At 36.2% G+C, this 20267-nt stretch overlaps 2 protein-coding genes and 1 pseudogene across 2 annotated transcripts; 1 reads left to right on the top strand and 2 right to left on the bottom strand.

Annotated features, from left to right (window-relative positions):
• Positions 1-667: 667 nt before the first annotated feature.
• Positions 668-2209, bottom strand: LOC131601679 (probable plastid-lipid-associated protein 10, chloroplastic; annotated as a pseudogene).
• A 1714-nt stretch (positions 2210-3923) lies between these two features.
• LOC131601681 (uncharacterized) lies at positions 3924-9061 on the top strand. Its single transcript, XM_058873548.1, has 2 exons — positions 3924-5242; positions 8779-9061. The coding sequence occupies exons 1-2, from the start codon at positions 3933-3935 to the stop codon at positions 9059-9061; spliced, it is 1593 nt and encodes a 530-aa protein (XP_058729531.1). The 5' UTR covers positions 3924-3932.
• A 131-nt stretch (positions 9062-9192) lies between these two features.
• On the bottom strand, positions 9193-19524 carry LOC131601686 (SCF E3 ubiquitin ligase complex F-box protein grrA-like). Its single transcript, XM_058873554.1, has 5 exons — positions 19225-19524; positions 9857-11314; positions 9721-9738; positions 9493-9615; positions 9193-9312 (listed from the first exon to the last, which is right to left on the bottom strand). Exons 1-5 carry the CDS (start codon positions 19522-19524, stop codon positions 9193-9195), a joined length of 2019 nt encoding a protein of 672 aa, XP_058729537.1.
• Positions 19525-20267: the final 743 nt, after the last annotated feature.

A 20267-nucleotide genomic window follows, 5' to 3' on the forward strand; every position in this document is an offset into this window, starting at 1 on the left:
GTGTTGTCGAATCGGAAACTTCACTGAAAGTGAAGAACAATTAGGGACAAAATCAAAATAGGAAACGAAACTGAAATAAGAGAAAGATTAGGGATTGTAAACAATGCATAAAACTGAAATAAACCTTGAATTTGTAAACAACTCAGAAACAAATTAATTGAGGATTAGGGTTTATCAATTTCATGTTTCTGAACTGAAACAACAATAAAACTTACCGACAACGAAAGAGGAAAATTAGGGATTAGTGAATCTGAACTGAATGAAACGATTTCATGTTTCTTGAAGGAATTTTACGGCAGAGAAGAGAAGAAGTTTTATGACAGAGAAGAGAACTGAATGGAAGGAACGGGAAGATTGGGGGTTATCTGAAAAAAAAAAAAGTAAAATGAAAAATAAAGAGGGAAAAGAATCGTGCGTGAATGAAATAATCCCGCTTTTCTTAGCCACTGTTACACCGTGTCAAACTTGATTTCCTTAAATTTTTTATTTTTTTTATCCACGGTTAAATTAGGTGTGGCTATTAAATTGTGGTTGCTCGTAAAATGTTTTATAATAATAATTTATCCACGGTTTACCCGTGGCAAACTAACAAATTTAGCCACATTTATATAACCGTGGCAAATTAACCGTGGCTAATGAGCGAATTTTTGGTAGTGATCAAAGCTCCTCAATAATGTGATTGGGCTCTTGTAAACACAAATACACCACCTCTACCAACAGCACGGCCCAAAAGCATATTATCATCCAAATAGCTTAGGTAATATAGTCCTCCTACCGATTCCCTGCAATCCAAAAGAGCATTATGCGTGTAATTTGCCAATAGACACTTTAACCATTTCAACAAAATGGGGCGTCATATATACACTTTAAAAGTACCGAAATATTGCAAGATCTGTAGGAGAGAAGCACACTATATAAGTTAACGGTTATGGCCACTGGTCTGCACTGGCCACTGGTCTCATTCACATAAAACTATATCACCATGGTTTTGGATTTGATGCTGAAACGTTTTTGTGGCATAAGTTTCCGGTGTCATTGGGATCTCAGTATTATTCAGTGCCAGTAAGATAGTGCATGCAAATTATAAGGCAAAATTAAGGTTGATATTTACATGTAAACTTATAAAAGATCGTGGTATTATTGCTGGAGATATTAGAGCCTGGAGCTGTTCACTAATATTTATATCTTGAAGTGTGATCTGCTAGGTATAAATCACATGTTTGTTATGACAGCATCATAGATACCAATTGAAGAAGGAAATGTCATATTCATACCAATTATGCATCGTGTACTAAAGGTCCCCATCATTTGTTGAGATATATTGTATAGAAAACATGTTTGTGCAAGATGATTACCTCTTGAAATTGTAGGTAGACATTGCGGGCGGACACAAGAGTAAATTTGGCAAATACAAGCAATGTGGCACCTTCTTGTTCCTACAAGAGTTGGGCTGAAGGTGAGGTGAGTGAGAACAATAGAGGTCAAGGCTCAAGCTAAGTTTCTCATCAAAATTTGTTATTCCAACCATCTAAGGTTAGGCTAGATGTTAGCAGGAAATAATAAGTGCAACTACTAGAAACAAATGAACTAGGTTTTGAGCATTTTGACATTTCGGCGTATTTTAACACACCCTTCAAGACAAATATCAGTGAAATTAGCATGTAAACCATCTAAGGTTTGACAGTGTATTACTTACCTCTAACAAATTTGGAATACTCCAGCGGACAACGATGCGAATGATGCCACTAGTAGAGTTATCACGGCATTCGAATTTCTGAAATATTTGTTCAACCTATCTCATTGCGGCGGAAGCAGTAAAATGGTGATGAGAGCAATAAGAGAAAATATGCACAAGTGTTGATGAGTGTGGGATAAAAGAAGTGAAATAAGCATAGTTAAAGTTTAGTAATAGAATACTTGAAAGAAAGAAAGTGCAGCAGCAGCAGCAGCATGGAATAGAATGAGAACATCGGGAGCAGAAGTATAGTGGAGGCGCCAGGTTTTGTGGAGTTTGTTCAAATCAATAGGTTCACCCATGTTGGTTCCTTCTACATTCACCTAACAGTAAGTATCAAACACATTGGTGGTCGGAGAAACAAAAAATGAATGAAAGAAAGTGAGAAATTGAAAAGAGTAGAGTAGTAACTAGTGCTTGTTCTATAGAAGAACGTTGATTAGGAGTTGTTAAGAGTCCTCTTTGCGTGTCTTGAAGAGTGTGTTAAAATCATCACTTTCAATTGACAAAATGTAGTTCTTCAAGTAAACCTTATAGATTGGTATAACACTTTCTATCAAACGTTTGCTTCTTGTCAATTGATCCAAAGCTAGACTAAAAGCACTTATTGTCTTAACCAAATCTTGACAAGTCATGGAGGATGAAACTACAACAATGTTCCATTGTTCTTGAACGTAGTAGTCTCAATATGGAACAAGTATTGAATATGAAAAATAAGAAAATAACTTGTATTGAATCTTCACAGCAACAACAAACAACAACACACCCTATTGCTGCAGAACCTGATTTTTACTTACCTGATGATTGCTGGGAGCATGTCTTTTCATTCCTCGACGACGACTTTAACTCTCTATCCCGAGTCTCTAAACACTTCCTCTCCATCACCATCTGACTCACATTATCTATCAACATCTCTCATCCATCACATTCTTTACTATCATATCTCTTTCATAAGTTCTACAACCTTAATTCCCTTGAAATCAGTTTCCACTCCCTTGATCTCGATGCAGGCATTGCTTTGGTTCTCTGTGACAGACTAACATTGAAAAGTGCACACAACTGAAAGAGTTTGATTTAACATATTGTGATAAGTTGAGTGGTGATGATATTATCACAATCGTTTTATCAAAGCTATCATTAAATAAAGATAAATGCCCCATCTCATTTTTGTTTTAGTGACATAGATAGAAAACTAAGGATGTCTTGTTTGCAAAGTTTTAACTCTTAAATATAAGATTTTTTTTTCTTTTTAGATTTCTTTTTTCTTTGGTTGTTTATAGATTAATGATTACGATTAACTCTCATAATCATAAACGTACTGTTGAGATTCAAGATAATTATTATTCTTTTCAAAAGAAAAAAAGAACTTGACATAGTGATATGGTCAAATATATTGGATAGGTTTAAAATGTATTTTGACAGCTCGTGAACTAATTTTTTACTTAAATAAACTTATAAAAATACTTAAACATATTTGAGTCGGTTTAAGTTAAGCTGTAGGCCCATATTTCTTACCCTAGTTAAAATACTTCATTCCTAAACAAACCCTAAAACATTAAAACTTCTCATTTTACATGTACGCCCATATTTCTTACCCTAGTTAAAATACTTCATTCTATTCCATAACCAGGTTGCTTTTCTCAAATATTGGCGGCACCAACGTTTCCAACATGAAGAGGAAAAGAAACTCTCTCAAATCAAAATCAATAATGCCCATGGCGGCTGCTTCTTCTTCTTTGTCATCCATACAAACTAAAAGCAAAGACGTAGCTACGTTTTCAAGTAATGTTTACTTACTAGATGAATGTTGGGAATATATCTTCAAATTCCTTATCAACTACGATACCGAGTACACTCACCGTCCTACTTTCAACTGAAGCCTCTTTCCCTCGTATCCAAACAGTTCCTCTCCGTCACAAATCATCTTCGATCATCTCTCACGTGCACTGTCTATAATCCAACATGCCAGTTCTTCCATAGATTCTCCAACATCGCCTCCCTTGACCTATCCTACTACGTTGGTGGTGATCTCGATGATCTTCTCGTCCAAATCTCTCGTTTTCCATTGAAAATCACATCACTCAATATCTCAAACCAACTCAGGATTCCAGTAAAGGGATTGCGAGCTTTCTCCAAAAACATTACAACTTTGACATCTCTCGTATGTTCCAACATTGATACTCTCTATTATACCCACATGTTATTCATTGCCGAATGCTTCCCTCTCCTCGAAGAACTTGACTTCAGTAAACCTAAACAGTTTAAATTTAACAAAACCGCCTTCTTCCCTGCAGAGGCTCTTTCGTTGGCACTGCCCAAACTCCGCAAAGTTAACTTGTCTCGTAATTCCTATATCTCCAACGAATTACTTTTCCACATGTGCAAGAACTGTAAGCATCTCAAAGAGGTTAACATCATTAATTGTTGGCGCATAACCCTGTCTGACATTGCAGCTGATCTCCACGAGAGGCCAACGTTGAGCTCTTTATCTTTTTCAGCAAGCAAGTTCTACCCCCTCACTTCATCTTTCATTGACTCTTTGGTGATTTTGAAGGGTTTGACTTCACTTGATTTGTTCAATTTGAGAATATCCGATGAGTTGCTCTCCTCTATTGCAATGGAGGGTCTTCCTTTGACAAGGCTTGGTCTCCGAAATTGTTCAGGCTGTAGTTATACTGGAATGTTTTCTTTGCTATCCAAGTCTCCATGTATACAACATTTGATTCTTCGAAGTGCTCCTTTTCTGAATAATCAACATGTTGCCGAGTTGTCTTTATTTCTGGGTGATTTGATCTCTATAAACCTTAGTCGTTGTAAACGACTCACAGAATCAGCCTTGTTTGCACTTGTTAGGAACTGTCCTTCACTTATTGAGATCAATATGGGAGGGACATCTATTGGAAAAGAGAGCGTAAGGAATTCTAATTCATCGATGGATCGTATTGTATACTCTCAATTAAAGTCTCTCTATTTGGCTAATTGTAAGGAGTTAAGAGATGAAACCATCATAAGGTTTTCTTCCATTTTCTCCAATTTGCAGCTGCTTGATTTGAATTCTTTCCAACCTGATGAAGATATTGGTCAAGTTTTTAGGAGATTTTGTAACATTAGACATTTGAATTTAGCCAAATGTTCAAGAGTGAAGCTACTTGTTGGAATGAACTTTGAACTTCCTAACTTGGAGGTGTTGAATTTGTCATGTACAAGCGTTGACGATAAAACACTCTATACAATCACAAAGGGTTGTCGTGGGCTTTTGCAATTCAACCTTGAAAATTGTGGTAATGTCACACAGAATGGAGTGAAACATGTGCTTGAAAACTGCACACAACTAAGAGAGATCAATTTGCGGAATTGTTCTAATGTGGATCGTGATGTTTGCTCAGTGTTATTGTCAAGTCTGTCTTTAAGAAAGATAATTGCTCCATCTCGTATTCGTTTCACTAAAGGAACTATGAAACTCTTTTCGCATCATGGATGCCGTGTTTGCAAGCATTCTGCAAAAATGTAAGTTTTTTTTTTCAACTTTAATTCTATGATAGTTGAATTTTAACTTACAACTGAGTATTTACTCATTAGTCTGCATATGATAATCATTTACTCATTAGTCAACCATTTAGTGATCTGTTGTTTAATCACATTATCAGTTAGGGTGGTTGAAAGTGTTTCTAGATGTTTTTTGTTTTCTGTTGGGTAATATTGCTTAATTAATAATCCACAAGTGTGTTCTTCTATGTGATGAATCATAATTGAAAACAATGAATGGCACTAACTAATACACAACACATCATTGTGCTGCAGGAGATGCTAACATCAACTACAAGTACAGGGATCTGTTGGTTGAAATTGAAAATCTGCAGATAGAATACCAAGGAGAGTGCTTCATGTTTTGAAGACAAGTTTTGTTTTTCTCCTATTTATTCAGTATTGCTACTTTGTAGAGCAACTTAAGTTTTGAATGATTAGTTTATTTATTTATTTATGTTTTCAAACTTACATCTTTAAATAAAGAAAGTTGTTTAGTTTTTTTCAGTTTCTTGACCATTATTGTACCAGGTGGTTTCTACTTGTTATGTATGATGTTTTGATCATTTCATTGTTGTATGAGATAAGAACTTAATGATGATGTTAATAGTCTTGCCTGATCTATAAGAAAATTCTGCAATGGTGTATTTTAGTTAAGATGCATAAAGCAAGAATTTTTGATATCTATTCATACATATTAATTAGGAATCTTTTTTTGGTTTTCACCACGAGTATCCAATTCGGGGATAATTCTAGTATTAAGTGGTTCCAACTTCCAACCCCCTCCTGATCGTCTATGCTGTGAAATAGTATAAAAAATTAGATCTTATATTCGGTTTTCTATTTTATTGTTTTTATCGCGTTGCCTTGAATTATATTTGCAGTTGTTTTTCTGAATATATAAAATCAATAAAAATCTCTAGAAAACATCATTATTTATCTTCTTAAGTTTTTTGCCCTCGTAAGGTCCAATCTACCAAAAAAATAAAAAATGTAAGTAGTACATGTTGTATCATTGTTTTACAGTGTTTAAGCTATGTTGAATAAAGTGATGTTTCATCAAATGTGAATGCAGCAGGGAAGATACTCTACTTTTTTCTGCACTGGTTGTTCTAGGCAGGACCAGCAACATTACTTCTAGTTAATTTAGTACTAGTTATTAGAGCAATGAATGTTTTCCCCAAGTACTAACACTAATGCATATCATGTATACCAATGAATTATTATAAATGTTTCAGTGAATGCGTAATTTGATTTGAAGGAAGGGAATTGAAATTGGTGAATCCATTGACATATGAGTGGAGGGATTCAAACTACATTAATGAAAGAAACTTGGAGTTATGTTTTATTATACATTGCAGATAGGAAATAAAAAGCCTAGGGAGATCTAGCACTCAGGCATTAGACAACAAACAAATAGAAGCATCCAATTATTCTCCTTTGACCTCCTAATATTAAGTTTAAGGCTAGCTCAGGGTGGTTTTTTGGCTTGTCTTATTTTAAAAAGTTGAGCACATATAAGTAAGCAGTGTGTTCGGCAAAGTCTCCATAAGAATGTTTTTATTTTAGATGGTATATGCAGGCTCCATAGATTTTTAGTCTCTCCCGACGTTGCTGATAACCCTGCTTTCTGGAAAACATTGAGATAGAGGTTGTATGTGCTGACTTCACCAAGTAGTTGTCTTGACAAATTAACTCCTGTTCAGTAATGTTGATCGGTTTCATTTTGATGCAGAGTTTGCATGCACACATTTGCATAGATATCTTGCAGCTGAAAAATTGCAGATAGCCGACCGAGGTTCCATCTGCTGTCCTTGGTCTGTCTTGCACAGGGGCTGGCCACTAGCGATCTGTTGTAAGGAAGGTTTCACAGCCAATACTCTTGCCATATATTGATAAGAGGATTATTGATCAGTAGTAAGTACGACATGTCAGGATTCTCTTCAACCTAAGCATATTCCAAAGTTTTTGAATAAAAACTTGAACCAACCTTTAGCTTGTTGATTTCATATTCCAAATTTAGATCAATACTTTGAGTTTTTTCTATTTTGGATATTGTTTAGGAATATTATTGATATCTGATTTCACAATCTGCATCCCATGATAGATTAATTGAAATAACGGTGAACAAATGATTTTGTTTTATTCTTTAATTGAAATGTGTTTAATCCGAAGAAAAAAGTGTATGTGCATTCTAATACTTCTGTGATGTGCTTGTTATGAAACATGGACTGTGTTGCAAAACTCGTGTGGCTAATTAAGATCATAAAAAGGGCTTCTTTATTGGATTCAAAAGCATATAAAAAAGAATGACATTTACGGACCAACACTTATATATGTTTACTGTCTATAATAAATAAACTAGGTAAGATAATAATAATTAAAACTTTCAGTTTGAAAGCAATAATATGCAGATAAATAACAACATGTTTACTTTCTTCAGTTTCAAACGATTTTCCATTCAAACCAATAATCAAATTATTTTTATAAGGCAATTCTAAACCAATAAGATTGAAATTCGAAGTGAATTATAAAACGTATACATATACTCATAAACAAAGAGCTTAACAAGACTCCAGATTTTGTTCTCATACCTTGCATTGGTAGTAAAGAGGGTTTCCATCTATGCCACTCTTAAGTTGAACCGTGTTAAAAGGCACGTTCGGGCCCGACACCTCTGAAAAAGGGCATGTTCGGGCCCGTGTCAGACACATACATTTAACTTATTCATTTTTTCAAATTATTATCAGTATTTATTGTCGTGTCAGACAGTGTTAGTGTCTTGCTCGGGGTGTCCATGCTTCAGTCTATAATAGAGTGTAATCAGTGTTAGTGTCTTGCTCGGGGTGTCCGTGCTTCAGTCTATAATAGAGTGTAATGCTATACTCAACTCATCTACTTTCATGTTGATCGCTCATAATCTATGGGGGCTTTTCATATGTTGCAGAAATCGTCTTCCATAGTCTCCTCAGGTCTGCTGAACTTGTGCAGAATAGAATAGCTGAATTTCATACTGAGTTGGACGGTGACATGATCTCAAGTAAAATTGAGTGCTCGGCAGACAGTGCCACATGAAACATATGTTTATTTCATGGATCTTTTGGCAAAGACAATCAGATCAAAGTTTCTCTTATCAATGCATGATGTTATCTTATATGTTTCACGTTTCCAATATATATTGATCTTATTGTGATTTTACTTGATGTGCCTAAGTCCCGCTGCACAATAATGTTATGTCCTCCCACTCTAAGGTTATTATCTGCTAATTGCAGTAGCACCCTGAGTGGGAGGTTAAGAACGGTTCCGTCTTCTATTAAAAGGCAAAAGACTCTCCACCTTGCAAAGAAATACTATCTCTGAAACTCATCGACCAAACACTTAGTTATACTAGGGTTTTGAACTTGTTTAATTCTGATTCACCGTGGAACTAAAAAATGATTTTGTCTATGGGTTGTTTCTTGGTGTACCTTTTCCTTTCTCTTCTTTATTCTATACATGCATTGACTTCTATATCATAGGAATTATATAATTAATGAGGATGTAGTTCGAATTTCAAATACATTGCTTGTTGATGATGTTTCTGACATGTTTGCAATTCAAGTTAACGGAAATGGATTCAGTGACTTTCCACGAAACTTTGGTGCAAATTGCTATGGTTATGGCTTTAAAGTCACTCAAACTTTATCCGAAGTTGATAACTTAAGTTCTGTCAATACAATCTCAAAATCCAAATTAGTAATCGTTTTCCAATCTTTAATATCGAAAGCAAAGAAAACATTGAAGCTGTCAGATAATTCTTAACTTCTATTATATATCATTTTTCTTGTAGGCATAGAGAATGTTAATGTAATCTATGATAAAAAAAAAACAAAACATTTTTCTTTATTTAAAGATGTAAGCTTGAAAACATAAATAAATAAAAAATTAAACACTCAAAACTTAAGTTGCTCTACAAAGTAGCAATACTGAATAACTAGGAGAAAAACAAAACTTTTGTTCAAAACAAGAAGCACTTTCTTTGGTATTCTAGTTGTAGTTGATGTTGGCTTCTCCTGCAGCACAATGATGTGTTGTGTATTAGTTAGTGTCATTAAACAGGATGAGGCATACATAGCAAAAAAGCAGTCACTGCATTTGTTGTTTTCAATTGTCATATAGAAGAACACACTTGTGGATTAATAGACGAAAGTAATGCACTATTATTAAGCAGTATATAATTTGATTAAACTGACCACTAAAGGATTGCAAGTTTTGTTCAAAATATAAAGATGATAGGACGCATAGAAAACCCAGATAAGTAACAGTAGAGAATATCGTGCTACAGGAAGTATGCGAAACTCATATACCAAGAAGGGCTGCAATAAATATGACACAAATCTTATCAAAGTATTATAATAATTTAAAACAAAGCCATGAAAAATAATACAAATAAAAATTGCATGTAACACTCAAATGTTTACAGAATTATCATATGCAGACTAATGAGTAAATACTCAGTTGTAAGTTAAAATTTAACTATCATAGAATTAAAGTTGAAAAAAAAAACTTACATTTAAGAGTTCAAACTTCAATAGTACTTTTAGAATGCTAGCAAACACGGCATCCATGATGTGAAAAGAGTTTCATAGTTCCTCTAGTGAAATGAAAATGAGGTGGAGCAATTATCTTTCTTAAAGACAGGCTTGACAATAACATTGAGCAAACATCACCATGCACATTATAACATTTCCGCAAATTGATCTCTCTTAGTTGTGTGCAGTTTTCAAGCACATCTTTCACTCCTTTCTGTGTGACATTCCCACAATTTTCAAGGTCGAATTGCAAAAGCCCACGACAACCCTTTGTGATTGCATAGAGTGTTTTATCGTCAACGGTTGTACATGACAAATTCAACACCTCCAAGTTAGGAAGTTCAAAGTTCATTCCAACAAGTAGCTTCACTCTTGAACAATTGGCTAAATTCAAATGTCTAATGTTACAATATCTCCTAAAAACATGGCCGTTTTCATCAGATATTAGTTGGCAAGAATTCAAATCAAGCAGCTGCAAATTGGAGAAAATGGAAGAAAACCTTATGATGGTTTCATCTCTTAACTCCTCACAATGAGCCAAATAGAGAGACTTTAATTGAGAGTTTACAATACAATCCATCGAAGAATTAGAATTCCTAACGCTCTCTTTTCCAATAGATGTATATTCCATATTGATCTCAATAAGTGAAGGACAATTCCTAACAAGTGCAAACAAGGCTGATTCTGTGAGTCTTTCAGAATGACTAAGGTTTATAGAGATCAAATCACTCAGAAATAAAGACAACTCGGCAACATGTTGATTATTCAGAAAAGAAGCACTTTGAAGAATCAAATGTAGTATACATGGAGACTTGGATAGCAAAGAAAATATTCCAGCATAACTACAGCCTGAACAATTTCGGAGACCAAGCCTTGTCAAAGGAAGACCCTCCATTGCAATAGAGGAGAGAAACTCATCGGATATTCTCAAAACAAACAAATCAAGTGAAGTCAAACCTTTCAAACTCACCAAAGAGTCAATGAAAGATGAAGTGAGGCCGTAGAAACTGCTTGCTGAAAAAGATAATGAGCTCAACGTTGGCCTCTCGTGGAGATCAGCTGCAATGTCAGACAGGTGTATGCGCCAACAACCGATGATGCTAACCTCTTCGAGAAGCTTACAGTTCTTGAACAGGTGGAAAAGTAATTCGTTGGAGATATAGGAATTACGAGACAAGTTAACTCTGCGGAGTTTGGGCAGTGCCAAAGAAAGAGCCTGTGCAGGGAAGAAAGCGGTTTTGTCAAATTTAAACTGTGTAGGTTTACTGAGGTCAAGTTCTTCGAGGAGAGGGAAGCATTCGGCAATGAATAACATGTGGGTATAATAGAGAGTATCAATGTTGGAACATACGAGAGATGTCAAAGTTGTAATGTTTTTGGAGAAAGCTCGCAATCCCTTTACTCGAATAATGAGTTGGTTTGAGATATTGAGTGATGTGATTTTCAATGGAAAACGAGAGATTTCGACGAGAAGTGTTAGACGCTGGCCTTAGGATCTAGAGGGGGGGTGAATAGATCGTTCACAGTTTTACGGATTTAAACGACTTTTCAGCGGAAGTGAATTCTGAATCGACTCGCGTCTATTCCGAACCACTATCGAAACGATTATATATGTGTTTGAAAAACCAGTCAAAGACTTGAAGTAAATGATAAGAGTATATGTCGCAGAATCAAGATGTTTCTCTTATGAAAATCAGATTAACTTTTTGTATGATGGACAATGTTTGCAATGCAGTAAGAGTGATAGAAACAAATATACAAACACTTGGTGATAATGATCAAATTGAAGGTAATTCAATGTGTGATGGATTGTGATGTTTATGAACGAACTTAATTCACAATCTTAACACTCGAATCGTTGATCAATTTGCTATTATAACCAAATATGAACAGAATGTAAATGAAAAAGTAAAAGCGACAAGAACACGATATTTGTTTAGGCAGTTCGTCGATCGTCCTCGCTACGACTACGTCTGCCCCCAATTCCAAATTGAAATTGGGTAATCTTTCATTAATGTTGAAAGTAGTATATACAAAGAAGATAACAAAGCGATAAACGATAAACCAATTTTGTCGATCCTTTGAATCTTCTTCCCCCTTAATCTTGAGCAAGATCAAGGTTATCCAAGAGCTTCACTTTGATTCCCTTCTGCAGTGTCTTGATTCCTTGAACTCCCCGTTCCTCAATCGTTACACTCAGCCGAATCCTCAATGAACGCCTCTTGATAAAAACCCCCAAGAACCACCCGTCGTGGAGGACAAAACCCGCAGATTTTATTCACCAACAAACGCCACAAACCTTCACCCACTAGGAATCTTCAATTCCGTTCCATGGACGTTATCGAACTCATCACTAACCCGCAATGCAAGAATGATTATGTGTAATTGTGTTGGAGATGATGAAGAACGAAGATGAGAAGCGTTTGTGTATCTTTCAGTCGTTGGTGTTGCTTGAATAATTACCCTTGCACAATATATATGATTGCATAACAGTTAGAACCAAGAAAAACTGATTTTTGAACTTTCTTGATCAGTTAGGTCGACCACTTGTAGTGCTTAGGTCGACCTAACAGAGCTTGCAGAATTTTGCTCCCAGTTAGGTCGACCTGTTGAAGGAGTAGGTCGACCAGAATCCTCTTCTGATGCATTCTGGGAATATTTTCACAGATTAGGTCGACCTAGTTGATGTGTAGGTCGACCTAACAGGCTGGTATGTAAAATTCATCAATTTAGGTCGACCTAAATGATGTGTGGGTCGACCTAGCAGGAGTATATGAATTTTTCTCCATTTTAGGTCGACCTGGGTTGATGGTAGGTCGACCTAACTGCTGCTTTTCTGCATTCTTCTTGTTTTGCTTGTGTTGAGTCAACCTTTAAACATATAAACATAATGGGTTGACCTATGAGTGATCAATGCTTGCTTTTCTTTAAGTTTTCTGCTTCCGTCTTGTTGTTTGAATGCTTATTTGAGTTTGCCATGGATCAAAAACATCTTTGAGTGTAATCTTGTATTCACATACTCCCCCTTTTTGATGATGGCAAACCATTCGTCTAAGTTTTGGTAGTATATGATAAAGACTCAACAGAGCTCCCCCGTACATCCAGCATCTATCTCTCAACAAGGCAATCTCTCAATAAAGCTCCCCCGTGCATCCAACATCTATCTCCCCCTTTGTCAACATCAAAAAGAGAAAACAAGAGAATAGGAGAGTAACAAGAGAACCATAGATAATAATGCTAGCATGTACAGTATAGTAGGTAAAAGGTAGTTAATGATAGAATGAGACACATATGTGAGCAGGAGCAGTTTTTATGCATGAAGTCACTATAAGCATGTTAATTGATAGCATATTATAGTATCAATAATATTTTTGGAAGTGAACAACAATTACGTTACCGCTTTTTCAATATGACGCCTGGCTTGATGATGAACTACCTTTACGCTAAGAAAAATGTTAGCAAGACAAATAGATATATACATAAAGTAAAGAAATAATATTAAGAGAAAACAAACGTAATTAGCCCAAATTAGAGATATCGAGTATCCCTAATTCCCTACGAATGTTGAAATATTGCTCCGTTGCTAGAGGTTTGGTGAAGATGTCAGCTAGTTGCTTCTTGCTTTCTACATGTTCAAAAGTAACGTCTCCTTTCTCTACATGATCTCGTAGAAAGTGATGCCTTATTTCAATATGTTTGGTACGTGAGTGTAAGACAGGATTTTTACTCAAGTTTATGGCGCTTGTGTTGTCGCACATGATAGGTATGTGATCAAGCTTAATACCAAAGTCAAGAAGTTGTTGCTTGAGCCATAATATTTGTGCACATCAGCTTCCAGCAGCTACATATTCTGCCTCAGCAGTGGATAATGCAACCGATACTTGTTTCTTACTATGCCAACTTATTAATGAGTTTGAGAATAGATGACACGTTCCACTAGTGCTTTTTCTATCGGATTTGCAGCCAGCAAAATCTGAATTGGAGAATCCTACCAAATGGCACTCATTTCCTTTTGGATACCATAGGCCATATGTAGTAGTTCCACGTAAGTATCGCAGAATTCTTTTGACAGCTTTCAAGTGAGATTCTTTTGGACAAGATCGATATCTTGCACACATACACACACTAAACATAATGTCTGGTCTTCAGGCAGTAAGATACAATAGTGAACCTATCATACCTCGGTATAATTTCACGTCAACCTCTTTACCTTTCTCATCTTTGTCTAGATTTGTATTTGTTGCCATAGGTGTGTCAATTTCCTTTGCTTCACTCATTCCAAATCTTTTGAGCAGCTCCGTACAATATTTAGTTTGATTCACAAACGTTCCATGACTGAGTTGCTTGATTTGTAGGCCAAGGAAGAAATTTAGCTCACCCATGAGACTCATCTCAAATTCACTCTGCATAAGCTTAGAAAAGTCTTTGACAAGTTTTGCATTAGTGGACCCAAATATAATACCATCTACATAAATTTGGACTAAGAGAATATCCTTATCTTTTCTTTTAATAAAGAGAGTAGTATCAACTTTACCTCTAGAGTACCCTTGACTAAGGAGAAATTTGCTCAAACGTTCGTACCAAGCCCGAGGGGCTTGTTTAAGACCGTATAGAGCACGTTTCAGCTTATAAACATGAGTTGGATACATGTAATTCTCAAAGCCGGGTGGCTGAGCAACATAGACTTCTTCATTTATATAGCCATTTAGAAAGGCACTCTTAACATCCATTTGGAATAGTTTGAAGTCTTTAGAACAAGCATAAGCAAGTAAGAGGCGAATAGCTTCGAGACGTGCTACAGGAGCGTATGTCTCTTCATAATCAATACCTTCCTCTTGATTGTAACCTTGGGCAACTAATCTAGCTTTGTTTCTAGTAATAACACCGTTTTCATCAAGTTTGTTACGAAAAACCCATCTAGTGCCTATTACTTGATGATCTCCCGGATGAGGGACTAAGTCCCAAACATCATTCCGTTTAAATTGGTTTAATTCTTCTTGCATGGCCATTAGCCAATGCTCATCAAGTAATGCATCCTTAGCGTTTTTCGGCTCAACTTGTGAAACAAAAGCAAAATGATGGCAGAAGTTACTTATCTTTGAGCGTGTTGTAACGCCCCTTGAGATGTCTCCTATTATATTGTCAATTGGATGGTCTTTCACGTTTGTCCAGGCCTTGGGAAGTTCTTCATTGTTTGAGATGCTTTCTTTTTCATTTTCATTGTGAGACTCATCTTTCTCTCTCTCAGCATCTTTCTTTACAATACTTTCATCCTCATCTTCCTTATCCTTGACAATGTCTTCAGTGGATGGGCCTGCACCATTAAATGAAAGACCTTTCTCGACATATTTTGCATAAGATTCATCAAAAGAAACGTGTACTGACTCTTCTACTATAAGTAATCTCTTATTATATATTCGATATGCTTTGCTAGATTGTGAGTAGCCAAGGAATATGCCCTCATCAGCTTTAGCATCGAATTTGCCAAGATTATCCTTACCATTGTTCAAAACAAAACACTTGCAACCGAATACATGGAGATGAGATACATTTGGTTTTCTACCTTTTAGTAATTCATAGGGAGTTTTGTTCAGTATAGGACGTATTGTTATCCTATTCAAAACATAACATGCTGTACTAATCGCGTCAGCCCAGAAATACTTTGGTAGATTACCCTCATTCAGCATTGTTCTTGCCAGCTCCTCTAGAACTCGATTTTTACGTTCAACTACTCCGTTTTGTTGAGGTGTTCTAGGAGCTGAAAAGTTATGCTCAATTCCATGTTTATCACAGTATTTTTCAAAAAGAATGTTTTCAAACTCTCCACCGTGATCACTTCGAATTGCAACTATTTTGTTGTTCATTTTGTTTTGACATAATCTTGCAAATTGTGTAAAAGCTGGAAAAGTTTGATCCTTACTAGGTAAAAAGATTGTCCAACAAAATCTCGAGTAATCATCGACAATGACAAAACCATAGGTGTTTCCGCCTATGCTTTTAGTCCTTGAAGGGCCAAAGAGATCCATGTGAAGTAGTTCAAGAGGGCGTGATGTTGAAACCACGTTCTTTGATTTAAAAGAGATTTTTGTTTGCTTTCCCTTTTGACAAGCATCACATAGATGATCTTTTGAAAACTTCATTTTGGGTAAGCCGATTACTAAATCTTTTGAGACAACTTTATTTAGTAAGTCAAAATTTATGTGGGCGAGACGTCTATGCCAAAGCCATGAGTCATCGCCTAGAGCAACTAGACATTTGGTACTAGACTTAGATACCTCATCCAAGTTTAGCATGTAGATGTTGTTTACTCTTAAGCCCTTAAACATAATGTCTCTTTTCTTAGTATGTTCTATTGTGCATCCAGAATTTGTAAACATTACTTTAAAATCTTTGTCGCACAATTGACTTATACTTAAAAGATTATGTTTAAGACCTTCTACTAGCAGCACATCAGTTATAGTAGTGGTAGAAGGGTTACCTACACTTCCTTTATCAAGTATGGCTCCCCGATTGTTATCTCCATAGGTGACATACCCCTTTTTCTTTGCTTGAAACTCAACGAAAAGAGATAGGTCTCCAGTCATGTGTCTTGAACATCCGCTATCAAGGAACCACAACCTTTCGGCAATGTCAAGACACTTTTCAGCTTTCTTTTTCTTGTTTTGATGAGCCATGAAACATAGGTTTGCTGATTCTTCTTCATCGCTTGACGAGCTTTCACTAGATGAATCACTTTCCCATGCTATGTAAGCTCTTTTAGATTTGTTATGACCTTTGCTTTGGTTCTTCTCCTTTTCTTTCTTAAGGTATGGACAATCCGGTTTGTAGTGACCGGCTTTCCCACAATTGAAGCAAAGACCTTTGATCTTTCCTTTGTTGTCGTCATCTTGTTTGAACATGTTTGATTGCTTTCTATAGTTGATCAATCCTTTGTCGGAATGTTTTGCTCCATTTTTCTTTAGATATTTGTTGTATCTTCGCACAAACAGTCCCATTTCCTCATCATCGGAGTCTTCGTCATCACTTGTGTCACTATCCTTTGGCTCTCGTTTTGAGGTCTTGGAGCTCGAAGCTTTTAGAGCTATTGACTTCTTCTCTACCTCTTTCTCCATGTTCTTTTCTTTCTTTGTCCTCTTCTCATGCATGTCAAGGCATTTAAGATGCTGTTCATGTTCCTCTAGTTTACCAAAGAGAGTGGTAATGTCTAAAGTGTTGAGATCATTTGCTTCCTTAATTGCTGTAACTTTGGGTTGCCATTCCCTGTTCAAACACCTTAAGATTTTGTTAGTAGCAACTGCATTGGAAACAGGTCTATCAAGAGAATTTAATCGATTTTTCAGGTGAACGAATCTTTTCTGCATGCTTTCGATGGTTTCACCATCTTCCATGTGGAAAAGTTCGAACTCTTGAGTTAACGTATTGATCCTAGCTAGTTTGACATCATCCGTTCCCTCGTGGGCAACTTGCAATGTGTCCCACATAGCTTTAGCTGATCTACAATGGGAAACGCGATAGTATTCATCAACTCCTAGAGCTGAGATTAGAATGTTTCTCGCTTTCCAATCGTATGCATATCTCTTTTCATCTTCAGCATTCCAAGTATCTTCTGGTTTTGGAACAACTGCACCAGCTGCATTTGTCATGGTGATCTGAAATGGACCATTGACAATAGCTGTCCAGATGTTCCTATCAATTGCATTGATATGGACACACATACAATCCTTCCAATAGCCGTAGTTTTCGCCGTTGAAAACTGGAGCTCTATTATGAGCCCCTTTAGGTCCGGAAGCCATCTTTCCAATAAGTGTTTCACGTAGCACGGAATAAACCAGAGCTCTTGATGCCACTTGTTAGACGCTGGCCTTAGGATCTAGAGGGGGGGGGGTGAATAGATCGTTCACAGTTTTACGGATTTAAACGACTTTTAAGCGGAAGTGAATTCTGAATCGACTCGCGTCTATTCCGAACCACTATCGAAACGATTATATATGTGTTTGAAAAACCAGTCAAAGACTTGAAGTAAATGATAAGAGTATATGTCGCAGAATCAAGATGTTTCTCTTATGAAAATCAGATCAACTTTTTGTATGATGGACAATGTTTGCAATGCAGTAAGAGTGATAGAAACAAATATACAAACACTTGGTGATAATGATCAAATTGAAGGTAATTCAATGTGTGATGGATTGTGATGTTTATGAACGAACTTAATTCACAATCTTAACACTCGAATCGTTGATCAATTTGCTATTATAACCAAATATGAACAGAATGTAAATGAAAAAGTAAAAGCGACAAGAACACGATATTTGTTTAGGCAATTCGTCGATCGTCCTCGCTACGACTACGTCTGCCCCCAATTCCAAATTGAAATTGGGTAATCTTTCATTAATGTTGAAAGTAGTATATACAAAGAAGATAACAAAGCGATAAACGATAAACCAATTTTGTCGATCCTTTGAATCTTCTTCCCCCTTAATCTTGAGCAAGATCAAGGTTATCCAAGAGCTTCACTTTGATTCCCTTCTGCAGTGTCTTGATTCCTTGAACTCCCCGTTCCTCAATCGTTACACTCAGCCGAATCCTCAATGAACGCCTCTTGATAAAAACCCCCAAGAACCACCCGTCGTGGAGGACAAAACCCGCAGATTTTATTCACCAACAAACGCCACAAACCTTCACCCACTAGGAATCTTCAATTCCGTTCCATGGACGTTATCGAACTCATCACTAACCCGCAACGCAAGAATGATTATGTGTAATTGTGTTGGAGATGATGAAGAACGAAGATGAGAAGCGTTTGTGTATCTTTCAGTCGTTGGTGTTGCTTGAATAATTACCCTTGCACAATATATATGATTGCATAACAGTTAGAACCAAGAAAAACTGATTTTTGAACTTTCTTGATCAGTTAGGTCGACCACTTGTAGTGCTTAGGTCGACCTAACAGAGCTTGCAGAATTTTGCTCCCAGTTAGGTCGACCTGTTGAAGGAGTAGGTCGACCAAAATCCTCTTCTGATGCATTCTGGGAATATTTTCACAGATTAGGTCGACCTAGTTGATGTGTAGGTCGACCTAACAGGCTGGTATGTAAAATTCATCAATTTAGGTCGACCTAAATGATGTGTGGGTCGACCTAGCAGGAGTATATGAATTTTTCTCCATTTTAGGTCGACCTGGGTTGATGGTAGGTCGACCTAACTGCTGCTTTTCTGCATTCTTCTTGTTTTGCTTGTGTTGAGTCAACCTTTAAACATATAAACATAATGGGTTGACCTATGAGTGATCAATGCTTGCTTTTCTTTAAGTTTTCTGCTTCCGTCTTGTTGTTTGAATGCTTATTTGAGTTTGCCATGAATCAAAAACATCTTTGAGTGTAATCTTGTATTCACAAGAAGATCATCCAGATCACCATCGTAGTAGGATAGGTCGAGGGAGGTGATGTTGTAGAATCTACGGAAGAATTGGCATGTTGGATTATAGATAGTGAGAGATGATCGAAGACAGTTTGTGATGGAAAGTAACTGTTTGGAGACGAGGGAAAGAGACTTTAGATGAAAGTAGCGACGGTGAGTGTCTTTGGTGTCGTGGTTGATAAGGAATTCCAAGATATATTCCCAACATTCATCTGGTAAATAAACATCCTCTTTTTTGCCTCTAGTTTGTATGGATGGTGAAGAAGAAGCAGCCATTGTTGATTTTGATTTGAGAGAGTTTCTTTTCCTCTTAATGTTGGAAACTTCGGTGCCGCCGAATGAGAGTTTCTATTTATTTGTGAAATTTAAAGTTTTAATTATTTTAGGGTTTTAGGGAACTGAGACAAAACATAACAGAATAATTGGCAAGTTCTTTAATTGACAATGTTGCGGAGCAGATTATATAAAAATTGATTAAATTATTAATTTAAATTTAAAAGAGTAATAATTTAAACATATATTTTATATTTTAGTCATTTCAAAGAATAAATTTTTTAAATAGAAAACAATAAAAAAAACTCTAAACATATAAATCACTGTTGTATTGAATAGAAAAATTAATTTAAGTAAATTGTGTCTAGGATCGCATTAAAAAAGAAAAAATAGTGAGTTGCGTGTGGCTATTTGAAACGATTTGAAACAAAAAAAACTTAATATATAAAAGGTTTTGCCCTAAAGTTTCAATGTGAACATGAAGAAAAATTGTGTCAAAGTTTCACGACAATTGCTTCCTCCTGTTTTGGACTTACCCGATGATTGTTGGGAACTGATCTTCAAATTTTTCAACAGTGACGAAAAACGTCACACTTTGAAGTCACTCTCACTCGTATCCAAACGCTTCCTCTCCATGACAAATCTTTTTCACATCTCTCTCAATGTCCATCAACCAACCCTCCATTTCCTCCCTAGCCTCCTTCAAAGATTTACCAAGCTCACTTCCCTTGACTTCTCGTCCGCCT

Source organism: Vicia villosa, linkage group LG5 (genome assembly GCF_029867415.1).
Source record: "Vicia villosa cultivar HV-30 ecotype Madison, WI linkage group LG5, Vvil1.0, whole genome shotgun sequence".
NCBI lineage: Eukaryota > Viridiplantae > Streptophyta > Magnoliopsida > Fabales > Fabaceae > Vicia > Vicia villosa.